Source organism: Sycon ciliatum, chromosome 4 (genome assembly GCF_964019385.1).
Source record: "Sycon ciliatum chromosome 4, ocSycCili1.1, whole genome shotgun sequence".
NCBI classification, from domain to species: domain Eukaryota; kingdom Metazoa; phylum Porifera; class Calcarea; order Leucosolenida; family Sycettidae; genus Sycon; species Sycon ciliatum.
Window position 1 is genome coordinate 10555106 of NC_088646.1, and position 19427 is coordinate 10574532.

At 48.7% G+C, this 19427-nt stretch overlaps 1 protein-coding gene across 1 annotated transcript; it reads left to right on the forward strand.

The window, feature by feature from the left end:
• Positions 1-3622: 3622 nt before the first annotated feature.
• LOC135814423 (calmodulin-lysine N-methyltransferase-like) lies at positions 3623-18838 on the forward strand (the record flags this gene model as incomplete). Its single annotated transcript, XM_065327544.1, is given in 9 exon segments — positions 3623-3684; positions 4713-4773; positions 8628-8682; positions 9555-9618; positions 12587-12647; positions 15420-15494; positions 15846-15909; positions 16171-16299; positions 18321-18838. Coding segments are annotated over 9 exon segments (658 nt in total), but the record flags the coding sequence as incomplete, so codon positions are not given.
• Between the last annotated feature and the right edge of the window lie 589 nt (positions 18839-19427).

A 19427-nucleotide genomic window follows, 5' to 3' on the forward strand; every position in this document is an offset into this window, starting at 1 on the left:
TTCCGCATTTCACCCACCATTATAATTATTACTAGTGTAGCTGAAGGTACTATCTTGAAAAACTGTACAGCCAGGATGACTGATCTTACCATGACTGCAAGGATAGCGGGTGATAATCTGTATAACTGCAACTGGCTTTGACATCTTGTCAAGGAAATGGGTGCAGATTTAATTATTATAGTGGTCAAACGAATGTGCTAAACAACGAATCGAACCATCTCCGAATATTCCTAATGAATACCGAACGAATATCGCCCGTTCCACGAATAAGAAATCGGTAAGAAATTATAGCTACCGACCGGTATGTACTAGTATCACTAAAAGGCATCCAAATGATAAGCAAAATTGCACACTGCAAGTCTTTAACAGAGACTGTAAGGGAAAGAGCACTTAGAGGCTGAGTTGGAGCAGACGAAAAAAGATAATGGAACCGTTCAGCAGTTCTGGCCCCAGTAACTCAGTCATACAACCAAGTTTGGCACATTAGGAAGCGGAGGCAGCACGGGGTTTTCCTCAGCTTCTAGCTTTGCAGGTGTTACCTCTGCCACAGGAGATGCGCTGCTGGCCCTAGCAAACAGTAGTTGCCAGTTCCTGTCAAGAAAGATCAGTGCATCGGCGTTTGATGGAAGAAGTGACGCTCTCTCCTCGGTGATGATGTTGCCCGCAGCGGATACGATTCGTTCCGCAGGCGTCGATGTTGCAGGCACACAGAGGAGAGCCATGGCTACTTTGCTTGGGAGTGGATAACGAGCACCATTCTTCCTCCACCAGGCCAATGAGTTCTCTGATCGCGGGGCCACTGGCTCACTTGCAAAGCGTGCAACCTCCTCTTCAGCTGCATCGCTTGTGCTGGTGCAACTATCTGGTGAGGCTATCTCAGGACCGAACAGGTAATCAAAGGAGTCGCTGGTGGGTCTTGTCCACTTGGCAGGCAGCTCGCAGACCAGGTCAGGTCAAACGCGGTCATCACTCTTGGATGCAACCCTGGTAACCAAACTCTTACTCACTGCAGTGACCTCCTCCTGAGACAGGAATGATAGCTTCTTGAAACGAGGATCAACAGCTGCCGACATTGCCAGCACTGAATCAAGATTCAAGCTGTCTAAGGACCAGCGCTGGCAAAGATCGGCCCGGCACTTCTGCTTGAATTGCTTGACGGCGTCCTTGTCTCTCCACTCCGGAGCAAGCTTTGCTTTCAAGCTGAAGATGACTGGCAATGCACAAGACACAGACACTGTAAGCAACGACCTTGGAATTTTTCCCGTGCAACTGCGACTTGACATGCCTGGTGATATCGTTGAAACCTCCGTGTCCAACGCTGAAATCACTGTTGCAGTGCTTGCAGAGAGCGAAGTGAATTCCCTTCTTGCTCTTCGTTATTCCTGGTGGTAGCAACCACGACCCTGTGAAGCAAGCGGCAGCTTTTTTGCGGCTTTTTCTTCGATGCAGGAGGACTAACTTCTCGCCTAGGTTCCTCGTCAGAATCCATGCTTACGACTACACACTGTCATAACTGAAATCCCTACCGTTTCCTGTCCGCACAGCTTGTCCACTTTGTTGATCTGGCCAAGACTGACATTGAACACGAAGCGAAATGCTCGATCGAAAACGACGACCTGTGAGCTCTTGAGCTCTACAAGCTCTGAAAAGGGCGCACTGCGGCACAAGTCACACCAACGGGGTGGCGGTCAGGGTAGTTTGCGCAGCATGGTGCGCAAACTGGCTCAAACCCTGGCAACGATCACATGACATGTCTGGCATGTGATCGTTGCCAGGGTTTGAGCCAATCAGAGCGCTTACAAACACGGCCTGAACCCCTGATCATGTCTTGCCTGCCAGCTCTACTGCGATGCACCGTACCGTACACCCCTCACGTGATCATTCATGCCCTCCTACGGTGCCATTCAGGCCCTGCTTGTAGGGCCTGAATGGCACCGTAGGAGGGCATGAATGATCACGTGATGGGTATACTCACACATTGAGAGACTTACCTGATCTCCTTACCTGAGAGACTTACCTGATCCGGCCCTATAAGTAGTGTGAAAAAAAGGAACCAGTATTAAAGTACATAAACCACTGTGTGTGGTCAACAACCTTGAAAGCACTGCATGCCAGCGGTGAGCATCACCGACCATTGGAACATGGCCAGTCTCTCTAGCTACCAGAAGCCAAACGTGGAGCAGAGAGTGGCCATGTCAAGCAAGCTAGCCGCTATTTGAGTTAAAAACGTCAAGTAAATGTACATCAAATACGCAAGCACAGCCGTTACCTAGTGCAAGTTCAAGACTACTGTAATTTCACAAATTTTCGGTGTACTTTTATTTTCGGTACTTTCGGTGCATCTGTTTCATACCTAAACATTTTAATACACCGAACAAACACTAACACACAGAATCCAATAGGGAACTGCTTCTCTGTACCTAAAATTTCTGGTCACCTAGCCTGGCATTTTGTCCTCATACCGAAAATATTGAGCACCTAAAATTTCTGAAATTAGAATATTAGCAAATCCCGGAAGTTTTCCAACAATGCCAACTCCCGCTACTCTGCAGCTACCAACTCTACCCAGCTTTGACGAGTTATGTGTGCGACCAGGCTTTCCAAGCTTACAGCAACCAGTTTTAGATACCCTTACCTTGCCTCTGTCAGATCCTGCGCCGGTTGTGCCCTTTGACAACATCGGCGATCTCCTCAGAAGCCTACATGTAGATGACGAAAGCCTATCTGTCTTGGAGAAGCCACAGCAAGAGCCAGCTCCATCTGGTGCTCCATCACTTCCAGTAAAACTCTCCTTTCAGAAGTCTGAACTTGTCTCTTTGTCTCTCTCTATCTTACTGTCATGTTTCACTTGCTTGCAAAGCTATTGTAATGGATATGGATTGATGAAGAGTGCGGGTTCAGATGGTACTATGCCACAACAACTATGTACTCTAATTTCACAAATTTTCGGTGTACTTTTATTTTCGGTACTTTCGGTGCATCTGCTTCATACCTAAAATTTCAATACACCGAACAAACACTAACACACATAATCCAATAGGGAACAGCTTCCCTGTACCGAAAATTTCTGTTCACCTAACCTGGCCTTTTGCCCTCATACCGAAAATATTGAGCACCGAAAATATTGAGCACCGAAAATTTCTGAAATTAGAGTATATCGTATGTGGGTGGCAGTCTGAAACACAATCAGATATGTACGGTCTTGGTAAGTATCGTTGATTCAGGCCCTCGAGCGTAGCCCTCGGCCTTTGACCTTGGGCTACGCTCTCGGGGCCTGAATCAACGATACTGCCCCGACATCCATGCCTGATTCTATACTTCAGAACTGCACACACCCGTTACGGCGGCAGGTTGGTACCGTGGTACAATCACATGTACAGCGCACTGCAGGCTGCATGCACTCTGCGATCCGTTTTTGGATTGATCGATCGTGGACACGTGGATGGGCGTCTTCTGCACCAGTTTTCACTGCTTTCGAAGACACCGTATTTTGTCGCTTTTGCGGGATAATTCGATTGAAATCTGTACTTCGGACAAAACTTCGTTTTTCCTTTAAAATACGGACAAATACGGGCGGTTGGCAACACTGTGTATGTGTATGTTCATGTGTGACCTGCTGCAGGCACTTGACAGAATCAGTGACAGCGAAAGACATGATCGGGTTCAATAACACTGGCAATGTCTGTGAGTACATGTACCGGTATTGGCGGCATCATGCAGACTGTTACAGGCTGTTCCAGGCTGTTTGACCAGGGTTCTAGGCTAGCCTAGCCCCGTTCTTATTTCTAGCGAACACAGCAGTTTCGTTCTTATTCGATGGTACAGTTTTACGTGTACATTTATGCAGAGTTCCACGTCTGAGTGTACATTTATTTAGAGTTCCACGTCTGAGTGTATATCACGGTTTCCGTTCTTATCTGCAAAAATCCAGCCTACACCGTTCTTAAAAATTGGTGAAATTCTAGCCTGGCGCGACAGTACTGTAGTGTTACTATGGAAACTCAATGACATCTCATTGCATCCTTTCGTGGTGCTTGCGGGGTGTACTGTCTTGATGAGTTTGAGGCATTGTGAATTTCTAATCCAGTGATGCAAGGAACACCCAATTTTGCGAGTGACTGACTATTCCCTTGAATATCTTTCTTGAGACGTTTCGAATGAGCGAATAATCAATATTCAAACTGTTGGACTAGCCGGCTAGGTACATGTACATAAGGAATGGTGTTGGATGTGCGTGTTATGAAAAGGTCTCCTCAGCGGAGCTCAGAGTCACTCGCCAAACTGATCGCAATGATTGACTTAAAAAGTGCAGTACAGTACCTGCACTTGAACAAGTACATGTCTACAATTTGCACGTTTATATTTCATGTTCAGTATTGAATTCCTGTTTTGCTTCACTGATCTCGTTGGTTTGAACTGTTCACTCCGAGGTTAAATTTCAAAATTTGCTTTTGGTACTTGTTGCATGACTATTATTTAAACTTTCTCCAAACGGAAGATTATGGTATGCACGAAACAGGCAGCTTTCCTGACTGCCATCGTAGGAGAAAGTGGCTGAAAATAAGGATACCAGCCCAACTTTTCCAGTCATCAGGAACATGCATGTACTTCTCAAGTAGTGCTAAGCTAGGCGGCAGGTTGCATAGTCTGCAATATATTTTTGATCGTTGGTTGGTGCTTCTTTGTCCTCCACACCCCTTCCTTCCATGCAGGCGTGTGGCCCTCGGAAGAAATCCTGGCCCATTATTTGCTCACTGTACGCGATGTATTCCGGTAAATTGCTATGTTTGCACTCGAACTGTGTGTATGTGTGTGTGTGTGTGTGTGTGTGTGTGTGTGTGTGTGTGTCCGATATGGTGCAGTGGTATGTGCAGCGATTTCCAATCGATAGGTTGCGGGTTCGATTCCCGACGATTATGGTCACACAGATGGCGGCTCCAGTGGCTGGGCAATATTGTGCGGATGCTGGGAGACCGGATGCCTAAACAGCTCCTATTCGTATGGCTCACTCAGACCCGGCCTGCCCTGCTGATTCATGTGCAAGGGGAAATTTGACTGCGGGCAGTAGAGAACACACAGTCGACTCCACTCATAACGAATTCGCATTATACATATGTAGTGAATTTCATGATACAGTATAGCGAACCAGCGTCCATGTCCCTGTTTGAACCCATCTAAAATTGAGCCTTCATAGCGAGCAGCTTTCGTTTATAACTTAGCCATATCATGCAGTATGAAGTCACAGAGCAGGCTGTACGCACTCCACTGTACTGTGCTTGGCATGCATGCACGTACATGCACTGCATTCGAAGTAACGTAACGAATAGTCGGTATAATTATTCGTTCCGCCACTAAAAATAGGACATTTTGGTCGCCGTGTGGGACGTCGAGTTAGCACCTGGATATCGGGACAGTCCCGACCAAGTCGAGGCGGTTGGCAGGTATGCACGGGAGTGCAACCCTAGGTGTACAGTGAATGTTGCAACATCACCATGGTCGGTCACGTTTCAAGAGGGAGATGTCACTTCGTTAAAAACACATATTGATCCCTGCATAAACGTGTGTGTTTGTGTGTTCGTTTTGAAGGGGGAGGGACGGGTCTGCGGAGATATGAACAAATGTCATCTTGAAAAAATATCGGTATTTACTAGGGGTGAAACGATTTATAGTTCGAATATTCGAGTAATCGTTCCAAAATTTCAAACGAGCGAGTATTCGAAATTTTGCACTCGATCGGTTTTTTTTGTGTTGTGTTTTTGTGTTTTTTTAGTATTGGCATTTTATTTTTCAAAAGCTTTTGTTGTGCCGTTCGTCCACTGGTATGCATGCATTCTGCATGCCTTTGAGTCAGTATTTTATGACTTGGATAATGCGGTCATCACGGCAAGTAACGTTAGTTAGGCATGAGATATGAAAGTACGGATGAAAATCGTTACTTCACACTCTGTACAAGACGGCGACTTTTGTTTATGTTCACGGATAATTTTTTTCCGAAATGGTCAAAAACTCACAAATCTAGCACTTTTGAATTTGATAAAATACTCGAAATAATCAAATACTCGATCAAATATTATGAATGAGTGATCGATTGGTCAAAATAGATACGTTATTATCTCTATTACAAGCGCAATCTCTTGTAGAAGCCCAGTCTCTATCAACAGTTATAAGCGCACTCCAAGAGGGCTTCGAAGATATACAAGCGCAGTCTCCAATATAAGCACAGGGCTCATAATGGAGAACTGTATGGATCATGTCCATGCATTGCCCAGTCTCTATCAACAGTTATAAGCGCACTCCAAGAGGGCTTCGAAGATATACAAGCGCAGTCTCCAATAAGCACAGGGCTCATAATGGAGAACTGTATCAGGGAATTTTCTAGAACCGCCGCAACCGGTTTTCGACCGGTTGAAATTGTTGGCGACCAGTTGAAAAGTTACAAATCAGTTCCAACCGCCCGTACTTTTCTGTGGGTGAATGGAGCTGCTTATATCTTTGCTACACTCGTACTCCAGCACCAAGAAATCTGTTAAATTGCTGTCGAGTGCCATATTTGGGTTGTATTTTGAAAAAAAATTCCCGGGGGGACCTCGCACCCCCCCCCCCCCCCCGACTCTTCATTGGACCGTAACCGGTTGGAAATTCGTCCTAGAATATACCCTGTGTATGGATCATGTCCATGCATGTTTGGCATCACAAAGTGTCACATACCCACATATTGTGGCACAAGTCTGTGAACCCTGAGGTAAAAAGAACAGACTAAATGTACCAGGAAGTACGAAACTGCATGCCCGATACCTGGTGGGAAGCTTTGTGCTACTGGTATAATACAAAATGATGACCAATGTGCATGTAACAGATGGTTTAAAAATTATAAGCCCTGCCCAGTCTCTCGTGGAAGCCCAGTCTCTAGTGGAAGCCCAGTCTCTAATATAAGCCCAGGGTCCGGACTGGTTGAAAAAATGTAAGCCCAGGGCTTATAATGGAGATAATACGGTAATCATTTCACCCCTAGTATTTACGCATGGCCCCTTAGTATTTACTTAGAGACGTCTACCAGGCGTTTCTGGTGGGTGGGTTCGCCTGCAAGGCGTTTCTAAAAAATACATTTCGGAGTGCATGCATACCATACCACGCATGTACATGTACATGATGTTGCACTGCTACAGCTATTACAGGTAGGCCTTGAGACGGATTTACCAGAGAACTACAGGTCCTGGTCGATAGCGCAGGGCCTTCTTCGAACCTCCAGCGGCCCGGGATCGGCCCTTACGATCAAGCCAACTGGATATGAAGAACACGATACTGGCGGAATGGAAGCTTGCGATTGCGTTTAGTTGACTTCGGGTAAGGGCAAGATCGGATTTCCCAGAGAACTTCAGGTCCTGGTCGATAGTGCAGGGCTTTCTTCGAGCCTCCAGTGGCCCGGGATTGGCCCTCACGATCAAGCCAACTGGATGTCAAGAACAAGACACTGGCGGAATGGAAGCTTGCGATTGCGTTTAGTTGACTTCGGGTAAGGGCAAGGTCGGATTTCCCAGAGAACTTCAGGTCCTGGCCGATAGCGCAGGGCCTTCTTTAAGCCTCCAGCGGCCCGGGATCGGCCCTTACGATCAAGCCAACTGGATATCAAGAACAAGACTCTGGCGGAATGGAAGCTTGTGATTGCGTTTAGTTGACTTCGGGTAAGGGCAAGGTCGGATTTCCCAGAGAACTTCAGGTCCTGGTCGATAGCGCAGGGCCTTCTTCGAGCCTCCAGCGGCCCGGCATCGGCCCTTACGATCAAGCCAACTGGATATCAAGAACAAGACTCTGGCGGAATGGAAGCTTGTGATTGCGTTTAGTTGACTTCGGGTAAGGGCAAGGTCGGATTTCCCAGAGAACTTCAGGTCCTGGTCGATAGCGCAGGGCCTTCTTCGAGCCTCCAGCGGCCCGGCATCGGCCCTTACGATCAAGCCAACTGGATATCAAGAACAAGACTCTGGCGGAATGGAAGCTTGTGATTGCGTTTAGTTGACTTCGGGTAAGGGCAAGGTCGGATTTCCCAGAGAACTTCAGGTCCTGGTCGATAGCGCAGGGCCTTCTTCGAGCCTCCAGCGGCCCGGGATCGGCCCTTACGATCAAGCCAACTGGATAACAACAACAAGACACTGGCGGAATGGAATCTTGCGATTGCGTTTAGTTGACTTCGGGTAAGGGCAAGGTCAGATTTCCCAGAGAACTTCAGGTCCTGGTCGATAGCGCAGGGCCTTCTTTTAGCCTCCAGTAGCCCGGGATCGGCCCTCACGATCAAGCCAACTGGATGTCAAGAACAAGACACTGGCGGAATGGAATCTTGCGATTGCGTTTAGTTGACTTCGGGTAAGGACAAGGTCGGATTTCCCAGAGAACTTCAGGTCCTGGTCGATAGCGCAGGGCCTTCTTCGAGCCTCCAGCGGCCCGGGATCGGCCCTTACGATCAAGCCAACTGGATATCGAGAACAAGACACTGGCAAAATGGAAGCTTGCGATTGCGTTTAGCTCAGCATGGATTATGAGGTGTTCACTATTGAATCATGTTCCGTTTGCAATTTCTCCATGCGTGTGCCATTGTGCGTTTTCTGTGCTGTTTGTTGGGTGTTCATTCCTAGAGGGAAGAGTGTCTGTGAGCTGGGAGGAGGAATGACTTGCCTGGCCGGGTTAGCGGTGAGTTCAGCTTATTGATTTTCCTCTTGAACTTTGAATCACCCTATTCAATGTATGTAAGGAGGTTATGGAATGCCATCATCACTTGATGTGTTTTATATGCCTTGACAACACAAGCACTGGTTTGCCATGTCATACAAAGCATATAGGATGGTGTCATTATAGGCTTGCCACTCCATACAATGCATACTGCATGATTCAGGACGATGTCATTATCGGTTTGTCACTCCATACAGTGCATGTAGGGTGATGTCATTATAAGTTTACCACTCAGTACAATCAATGCATATAATTATGGTGATGATATTGGCTTTTCTAAGCACTCGCAGACTCCATTGCAGCCATTCACACATTACAGGGTACCTCACTTCAAACTCTCCAACCACGGTCTCTTCGCTGCATAAGTTCACTTCACTTCCAAAAAAAATAATAATATAAATGGAATGCACCCGGGCATATTTTCAGGGTGAAAAAAAACCATTCAACGTTGAATGGTTTTTTTCACCCTGAAGATATGCCCGGGTGCATTCCATTTATATCTAATATTATTATTATTTTTTGGAAGTGAAGTGAACTTATGCAGCGAAGAGACCGTAGTTGGAGAGTTTGAAGTGAGGTACCCTGTAAGATGATATTGGCGTAACCTCTATACATTGTAGCCTATCCAGTGGAACGTGTCTTTCACAGGCGTGAGCCCATGTGTACGGTAGTTCACTTTTTTAAACGACAACCCTATTCAGTTGCTAGGGCCTTTTTGCTTCAGCCAGGAACACTCTCCTCCACCTTACCACCTATCAGCCGTATAACGTTACACCTATCACTCAGGAAGAGGGCTTATCACTATCACCGTTGATTGCTGTGTGGCCATGCAGCTCAGTGCCAGTGTGCCTCTCGGCAAGCTCTTATTGACGGACGGCAATCAGCGGTCTGCCGACAGTATCCACTTTCTCCCTGTGCATGTGTGCGTGTGTGCATGTGTGGGTGTGCATGCGTGGGTGTGCATGTGTGCATCCGTGGGTGTGCATGCGTGGATGTGCATGCGTGGATGTGCGTGTGTGCGTGTCTTCTGTGCAATTCCTTGTTTTCTGGCAAGATGTGTTCTCTTAGCATGTACTAGTGGTTGATTAGATGATCCGATAATTAGATCAGATTCCAGCCGCTGGGTGTTAGATATTCCATCTCTGGTGCCTTTTTAAAGTTCAATGGCAAACCATTTTTTTTAGGTGCAGCAACAGTGCCTGGTCTGTCTTCGAATTATGTGCATTGTAGTCTCCTTGGGCACCCTGTAAGGCCTGCTGGGTATACCCAAGTATAAATATTATAAATAATGAATACTACTACCAAGAGTCCATAACCCCCCAGAGTGTGCAACTCGTGATCCTTCTCAGCACAAATCAGTGCCGCAACGAAATCCAAACTTCATACGTCATGTAGTGAGTAGCTATGACGAAATGGGAAGTTTGGCCCGGACCTACTTCGCCCGTTTGCCCAATTTGGGGTCTTTCTTTACGAATCCACGGCCAGGTATTGTACGTAACACGCCTGGAAAGGCTCAAGTTCACAAAGAATTATTTTAGAGTTGTCGAACAGTTTTCTCTTTTGAGTGTCTCTCCGATAAGAGAAGAACAATGGCCACTGTTGAACCTAAAGCAAAGCGCTCCCCATTGTCGCCGGAGTGCAGTGTGCAGTGCCAAAATGGGACTGAGGAGCAGGTTGAAGCACATCTACTTCGAAATCGATCGGGTCTTCATGCCGTGTGCCAAGAGCTATTTCCATCAAATCTTGTAAATCTATATCCATGCCTATTCTTGCTATCCCGGAGTCGCGAACTCTCCCAATACAAGCTTTTTCAGACAACGAGCAGAGAAACTCTCTTCAAATAAAAAAATTCTGTGACTGTGAAATCAAAGCCGTTCTGCTGACACTGCATAGCCCGTGGAGCAAACGTTTTACGTGACACTTCCGTGGCTTGCTTCTTTTGGAACCCCCGCCGGATGTACCAGATATGCACATGGCCCCATCCGCCCATGCTTGCCCGGGGACCGGATGACGCAATGTTTGGATTTCGTTGCGCCAGACCCCAACCTGGAGTTGCACACTCTGGGGGGTTATGGACTCTTGCTACTACTAGTAGTAAAAAGAGACAGGACCGATAAGTTACTAGTTATGACTAACAGTCCACCAAGGTAACGAGATCTTATAAAGTCAGATAGTGCGACAACAAGGCACGAAACCGACAAGGATATTGAGACATTTGACGACCGGACACCAAGCTCCAATATATCTGCGAAGCGCAAACCAACAACCTTCCAACTTGGAAGGCTCAGGTGTGGAAAGTTGCAATGAAGGGAAGGAATGCACCATGAAGATGTGCACGAGCTATGTCCCTCGGCAACAAAGAATGTCGAACATTACAGGATGATGATGACGAGACTAGTAAGACCATTGGACAAACCGGTCTTACTACAACTCGACGACGCAAGGCAACATACCACCAAACTTGGGAGGTTCAAAGGTATGTAAAAATACATAAAGAAGGGAAGCCAAGCGAAGATGGAATTGCCTTTTTGTCGCACTACTGCACAAGCAGAAATATTCGTCTGGAATTTAATTTCGTCTTTTCGTCCAAGGAGCTTTTGGACTAAATTAAATGCCGGACTAATGTCGATTTGTCCAGCTTTTCAATACACTCTTATGATCCATGGACGAAATTTACAACCGGACGAACTCCCTTTCTTTGGAGTTAGACGAAATTATGATCCATGGACGAAATTATTGACTGGCGAAATTTTCTGCCTGTACAGTATCTGACTGTATAAGATCTCGTTACCTTGGTGGACTGTTAGTCCTAACTACATGTAGTAACATATTGGTCCTTTCTCTTTTTACTTATAATATTGGCTCGTCATCCGAGTTTTAATAAGCACTACTAGTAGTAGTAGTCGTGTACACTGCTCTGACAATGCACTGCTCTGACAATGCACTGCTCTGACAATGCACTGCTCTGACAATGCACTGCTCTGACAATGCACTGCTCTGACAATGCACTGCTCTGACAATGCACTGCTCTGACAATGCACTGCTCTGACAATGCACTGCTCTGACAATGCACTGCTCTGACAATGCACTGCTCTGACAATGCACTGCTCTGACAATGCACTGCTCTGACAATGCACTGCTCTGACAATGCACTGCTCTGACAATGCACTGCTCTGACAATGCACTGCTCTGACAATGCACTGCTCTGACAATGCACTGCTCTGACAATGCACTGCTCTGACAATGCACTGCTCTGACAATGCACTGCTCTGACAATGCACTGCTCTGACAATGCACTGCTCTGACAATGCACTGCTCTGACAATGCACTGCTCTGACAATGCACTGCTCTGACAATGCACTGCTCTGACAATGCACTGCTCTGACAATGCACTGCTCTGACAATGCACTGCTCTGACAATGCACTGCTCTGACAATGCACTGCTCTGACAATGCACTGCTCTGACAATGCACTGCTCTGACAATGCACTGCTCTGACAATGCACTGCTCTGACAATGCACTGCTCTGACAATGCACTGCTCTGACAATGCACTGCTCTGACAATGCACTGCTCTGACAATGCACTGCTCTGACAATGCACTGCTCTGACAATGCACTGCTCTGACAATGCACTGCTCTGACAATGCACTGCTCTGACAATACACTGCTCTGACAATACACTGCTCTGACAATGCACTGCTCTGACAATGCACTGCTCTGACAATGCACTGCTCTGACAATGGTCATATTTGGTACATGTACCTTAAATTCCACGCGTCAAACCCACATTCTTACTTTCCGAAAATAGACTAGAAATCGTTTGTTGTTCAAAAGTTGAATTCCTTTACTGGCAGCCGCTATCTAGATATAGCATGTGTGCTGGCTGCTAACCATGATAGAATGCGGACACAATCCTACTCCTCCAGGTAAGAATGTGGCATGAGCTGTCTCTTTGACTGAAGACTTGGGAGCGGGGTAAGAGAGACACGCCTCTGCACCTGATTTGACTACCCCTCCAGTGTTGTGCTGTGTACTCAAGCACAGACTGTAGTGCATGTAGTAGTGTACATGTACATGTACAGTGCTAGTGCTGCTCAATGAAATCCGATCAAGTCAGTCAAGTAGGCGCCGGGTGACCTGTGAACACTGGGCTGTGAAGTGGAGCAGGGTGCAGCACTGACTCACTTGATCGGATTTCATAGAGCAGCACTAGCACTGCACATGTATCCGCCAGTCTGGTTAGTCAGGTGTGGCCTAGGTCACTTTGCAGAGTTTGCAGTCAGCTAATCTCTAGTTTTTACAATACCAAAGAAGGCTTGAATGATTGCAGAAAGGCCATCACTCTTGTCGGTGTGCCTGTGTCACAGGGTGTGCCATACTGGCTGGACCCTTATCAGTAGGCTGCACCAGTCAGTCCTGCAGGGAGTTTTAGATCCCGTGCTGTACACTGTGTTTTCCTTGTGGTGGCTGCTGATGTGTATTACTGTGTGTGGTTGCTGTGCTTATTACTACTGTCGTGGGCCTTGAAATCCGATGGGATGTCCCTTACTGCTTTAGCGCATACATGTACATGCACTGTAGTTCACGTACACACTGTACTGTAAACCGGGAAACTTTCGCGAGCGGATAATTTTCGCGAGTTTCGCGATCACCGCCAAAACGCGAATTCGAATCGCCGCGAACTGAAGAATTTGAACGGAAGTAGTGCATCGCGTACTACGCTGGTCAGTACTACAGACAGTGTACAAGACTGTCTGTAGCTGTGTGCATGCCTTGTCTATGTGACTGTACTATCATGTACATGACTGTGCTGAGCTGTTTCGCGGAAGGTGCGCGCGGAACTAGCTGTTCGTTCAGATCCGTCAAATGACATGACTGTTGTTGTTTGCCGGTTGAATCTGAAATTATCGCGGACAATCTTTCGTAACTTTGTCACTTCTTTCAAGTTCTTTGCCGAAGCTGAGTTGTTCGTTTATGCTTTTACTGTTGTAAATTGTCAAAGAGTCATGTCGCTTTTTCAGTGGATCAGCTCTCAGAAGAAAGCATCTGGGCAACCAATGCGCCTGTGCCTGCTTACTTACCGCCGGCGGAGAAAAGCAGCGTAACAGAGGCAGCCAACACTGCTGTGATGGAGGAGCTCGCTTCGACCGACAAGAAGCGAAAACTAGTTAGTTATCACCATTACTCTGACGAAGTCCGAGCTCGTATGGGGCGCCACGCCGGCGAGCATGGTAACAAATCGGCCGTGAGTAAGTTCACAAAGGAACTGGAGCATTCCGTGAACGAAAGCACCATCCGGAAGTGCAAGCGCCTCTACCTGGGACGCTTGAAAGACTTGAAGAGTCCCGACTTGGTGACGACTCTCCCTCATGCAGCTGGGGGTCGCTCACTGCTGCTTGGCGACCTGGACGGTGAAGTCGCTGAATACGTAAAGGCTTTGCGACAAGCTGGTGGCTGCGTCAGCACAAGTATCATCATCACTGGCGCGAAGGGAATCGTCGCGCACCGTAAAAAAAAAGAACCACCTGAAAAGACCAAATCGCTAAAATTTCCCGTCGTTAACAGGGGCGTTTTTTGAAAACGCTAAAGTTGCACGCCGCAAAAGTTTCCCGGTTTACAGTAATCAATTACCAGCAGTGCTCGTGGCTGCAAGGCCTGCACCCCGTGGCTGCAAGGCCTGCACCCCGTGGCTGCAAGGCCTGCACCCCGTGGCTGCAAGGCCTGCACCCCGTGGCTGCAAGGCCTGCACCCCGTGGCTGCAAGGCCTGCACCCCGTGGCTGCAAGGCCTGCACCCCGTGGCTGCAAGGCCAGCACCCCGTGGCTGCAAGGCCTGCACCCCGTGGCTGCAAGGCCTGCACCCCGTGGCTGCAAGGCCTGCACCCCGTGGCTGCAAGGCCTGCACCCCGTGGCTGCAAGGCCTGCACCCCGTGGCTGCAAGGCCTGCACCCCGTGGCTGCAAGGCCTGCACCCCGTGGCTGCAAGGCCTGCACCCCGTGGCTGCAAGGCCTGCACCCCGTGGCTGCAAGGCCTGCACCCCGTGGCTGCAAGGCCTGCACCCCGTGGCTGCAAGGCCTGCACCCCGTGGCTGCAAGGCCTGCACCCCGTGGCTGCAAGGCCTGCACCCCGTGGCTGCAAGGCCTGCACCCCGTGGCTGCAAGGCCAGCACCCCGTGGCTGCAAGGCCAGCACCCCGTGGCTGCAAGGCCAGCACCCCGTGGCTGCAAGGCCAGCACCCCGTGGCTGCAAGGCCAGCACCCCGTGGCTGCAAGGCCAGCACCCCGTGGCTGCAAGGCCAGCACCCCGTGGCTGCAAGGCCAGCAGTGCCCATGGCTGCAAGGCCAGCAGTGCCCATGGCTGCAAGGCCAGCACCCCGTGGCTGCAAGGCCAGCACCCCGTGGCTGCAAGGCCAGCACCCCGTGGCTGCAAGGCCAGCACCCCGTGGCTGCAAGGCCAGCACCCCGTGGCTGCAAGGCCAGCACCCCGTGGCTGCAAGGCCAGTAGTGCCCGTGGCTGCAAGGCCAGTAGTGCCCGTGGCTGCAAGGCCAGCACCCCGTGGCTGCAAGGCCAGCACCCCGTGGCTGCTTGGCTTCAACAACCGATTTCAATGTCCACAACAGTAGTATGTTCCCATTGGTGGTGGTGGTGTGTGTGCGTGTGTGTGTGTGCGTGCGTGGGTGCGTGCGCGCTTGTGTATGCAGGTGTCTGCTCTGGAGTCGATCATGTGCCTACGAGAACCTGTGCCAGCAATTTGATTTCCTGGTTTGTGCAGACTGGTGAGTGATATAGTTATAGTACACTACTGTCTACAGCTATGTGAATCCCTCTATTTTGAGTAGGCTCTGGAGTTTGGTTGCTACATATCAGTACTGTTTCTCGTTGTGAAATTGATGTCGGTCTTCGTGTGACCATTGGCAGGAATGAGTTGTCTGCAAATTGTTAAATGCATCTGTCTGCAATTTTAAATGAGCTTCAGTCTTCTTTTCGACGGACCACTCAACTCTGTGCCTGCACCCAGCCGTGATCTTGGCATAACTAGCTCTCTAGCTGTCAGCTCCTAGCCCCATTGTGCTCTTGCATCAATGTTTGTCTCCTTTTGACGCTGTGTTTTTCTTCCGTGCGCATAGCTTCTTCTTCACGGAGTTTCACATCGATCTGATCCATGTAGTCAAGACGCTCTTGAAGCCAGATGTAAGTCAGTGACGGGTCTAAGTAATTTAGAACTTTGACTAATGAGGTTGCTACTCAGAGCAGACTCCAGGTCTGCTTGAAACCTCCTTTTGTAGGTTAAACTGCGCTAACAGGGATGACTCTCACCAAGTCATACCCTCTAAATTTGGCTGGGATTGCTATAGAATAGAAACGGGCACATACACAGTACGTGATTGTCTGTGATTCCATCTCATCTATCGTGATTGCTGCTGTTCATTTGTTAATTCACGCACATAACAGGGCAAGGCAATCTTCTTTGCTCCTCAGCGCAGTGGAACCCTCAGCAGATTCACAGAGCTAGCGAAAGAAGAGTTCAATGTCAGCGTCGCCTCTGAATACAATGACATTGTGCAGGCACAGCGTCAGCAGGTTAGCACTTGGCGCATGCATGCTTGCATGCTTGCACACACACACACACACACACACACACACACACACACACACACACACACACACACACACACACACACACACACACACACACACACACACACACACACACACACACACACACACACACACACACACACACACACACACACACACACACACACACACACACACACACACACACACACACACACACATACACACACACATACACACACACACACACACACACACACACACACATATACACACACACACACACACGCACCTTGACCTTGATACACGTTGCCTTGATAGGTTACACAGTCCCCGTCAGGGGAGAGGGGTGGAAGAGGCTGGGGAGCAGCACTCCTGATGGCGTACTAGATGGTGACGTAGTCGGAACTTCCTTTGGCAAGGGCACTCAAACGGGAAATCGGCCCTTTCCGACACTGTCCTTCGTTTCGTGCGGACGCACTTGTGTCTGGCCAAGCCGCTGCTGGACTTGAAACTCCGGTGACAGGTGCTGCACTGCGGAGTGACCGGGTTGCCGGGGTGCTCGATGTCGGGAGCAGGTCCGTGATCGCACCGATGGGTAGCCAATCCACCGGGGCCGCGGAACCAACATTGGCAGAGACGACACTGGCAAGCGCCAGCCTGATTACGCACCGGTTTCTGCCGTTCTGCCAATCATTTGTGACGCTTTTCATCTGATGGGCGAGAGAAGTACCGATCACATACTTGGCAATGGACATTGCGTGTGGGCGGCTCGGGCTCGAAACAGCGGTACATGCGACGCCAGTCGGGGCGAGAATCTGCCAGTTCGTACCATCCCTCCACAGCATTCAGGGCCTTCAGGTCTGTACTAATGCAGTCTTTCCAGCGTTTGCGTGGACCACCAGGTGGACGGCGGGATGGGAGCAGACCGAACAACAGAATCTTCGGGGTGCGCTCTGGTGGCATGCGAGCAACATGACCCAGCCACTCAAGTCGTCGCTGGCGAATCCGGACAGCAAGTGGGCGCTTGTCGCCCCACATTTCCAGCAACTGATCATTGCTGATCCGCTCTTGCCAGGCGTCTAACCTTGTTATGCCAAGAACGGTATGCAGACACTGCATGTAGAACGTGGAGAGCCTCCGGATGTCGGCTTGGAGGGGTACCCAGCACTCAGCTCCGTACAGCAGGATGTTGACAACGCACGCATTGAAGATATTCTTCTTGGTGCGGACGGACAGATGGTGGTTGCTGAAAACTGGCTTCCGCAGGGAGCCAAACGCACGGGAGGCAGCCGCAATTCTGGAGGAAATGTCAATCGAACACCGGCCAGACGTATCGATGATCGACCCAAGGTAGCGAAACTCCGTTACGCACTCGATCAGGTTCGAACCAACACATACAGGGGCGAGGTCCGCATCAGAAATGTCTCTGCCGATCACCATGAACTTGGTCTTGGAGAGACTAACTGTCAGACCAAACTCGGAGGCGACTTCATCGAATGTCACTGCAGCTCGCTTGAGCCCGGATCGCACACACACACATACACACACACACACATATACACACACATACACACACACACACACACACACACACACACACACACACACACACACACAAACACTCCCGCTTCTTGCCAGAAATTGATCACGTGGGTATCCTTGTGTGATTTGAAAGGAATCGTGGAAAAGTGACTCAATTGGCTATTGAATTGCCCAACACCGACGGCTGACACCACCTGAAATCATCAAACTCTGGATGGACTTGGAAATGATCTCACTTTAGGGACCCACCACATCACAGTAAATGGGCGATGGCAAGGTACCATGAAAGGGATTGACAGCATCAAGGTATCCTTCCCGGGATCCAACTGTCGTAGTTACAGAGACCGGATTTCATTGGCTACAACTGTACCACGGAAGAGCCTTCGACTACATGTACATGTACTCCGTTTCTCTGTCACCAGTTTGATCTATTGAGAAAGGTATTTGTCTTCTGAATGCTTGCTTTCCTCTATGTCCAGGCCGTTAAGTGCAGTGACTCTGGCTATACTGAGGACCTCCACTATCCATTGCTTGTTGAGCTCACCTTCAAGGCCACCGCACAGTAGGAGCTGTCTTCCTAGATCAATATCCTTCTTGTGTTGCATGTCCACTGTGAAACTTGAGCTACTACTGCATGCACTGTTTTCTGTAGAGCTGTTTTTTCCACCGCCGCTTTCCTATCCAGCTTGAAAATTCACAACCTGTGTATATCGGTGCTTCAAGGCTTTCTTGAGTTATGCAGTACTTGAGCCTTCTTCTATAGTCTTGACTCGACTGATCAGTCCCGTATTATGAAATAAGTTCAAATAACCTTAATTTTTTTTCATTTGCTATTTCAAGGAAGTATTATCACGGGTGGTAGGGTTGTCGTAGGTTCTTCAAGCAAGCAGGCGAAAGTCGAATTACGAACATGCCCGATTTAATTTCCTTTTTCTTTGCTTCGTTTTCTGGTCTTGACAAGTAGGTTTCACTGTTGCAGTACAGCCACTGTCGTAGATTCCTCCAATGTTGTCAAATGAGAGAGCTTGGAAGCTCAGGGTCCTACGCTATGCTTTTTTGCCTAGCTCATCATGCATGTTATTAGAACTGATGGAACTTTCTCTTCGGCTCCAACTTCGTTGCGGTCTTATAGTGTTTTACGTCGACCATGACGGCTACAATGCCCAACCATACCACAACGAACTGATTGGCTACATCATTGTATTGCAAAAAGTTCCCATCTGTTCGAATAACATGCATGATGAGCTAGGCAACAAAGCATATCGTAGGGCCCTGAGCGAAAGAAACAAGCAGCTGCTCCGATAGCACGGCGCAATCAAAATTAATAATTCTGAATTCAGGTTCTTATTCAACCTGCTCAAAGCCCAGATTCGAATGCTGATTGACCATGCATTCTTTCAGAAGTCTGCAGTTCGACGTGAGTCTCGTGGCTAAAGAAAGTTGTTCTAAGCGTTTTTATATCCATCAAAATCCATCACGAAGTTTTTGTGGACCCTGGCTAGCGCCAGAAGTAACTGCACTATCGCCCTGCATGCATTCCCCCGATACACTTCGCATACATATATGCCAGGCCTCTACAGTCTCTC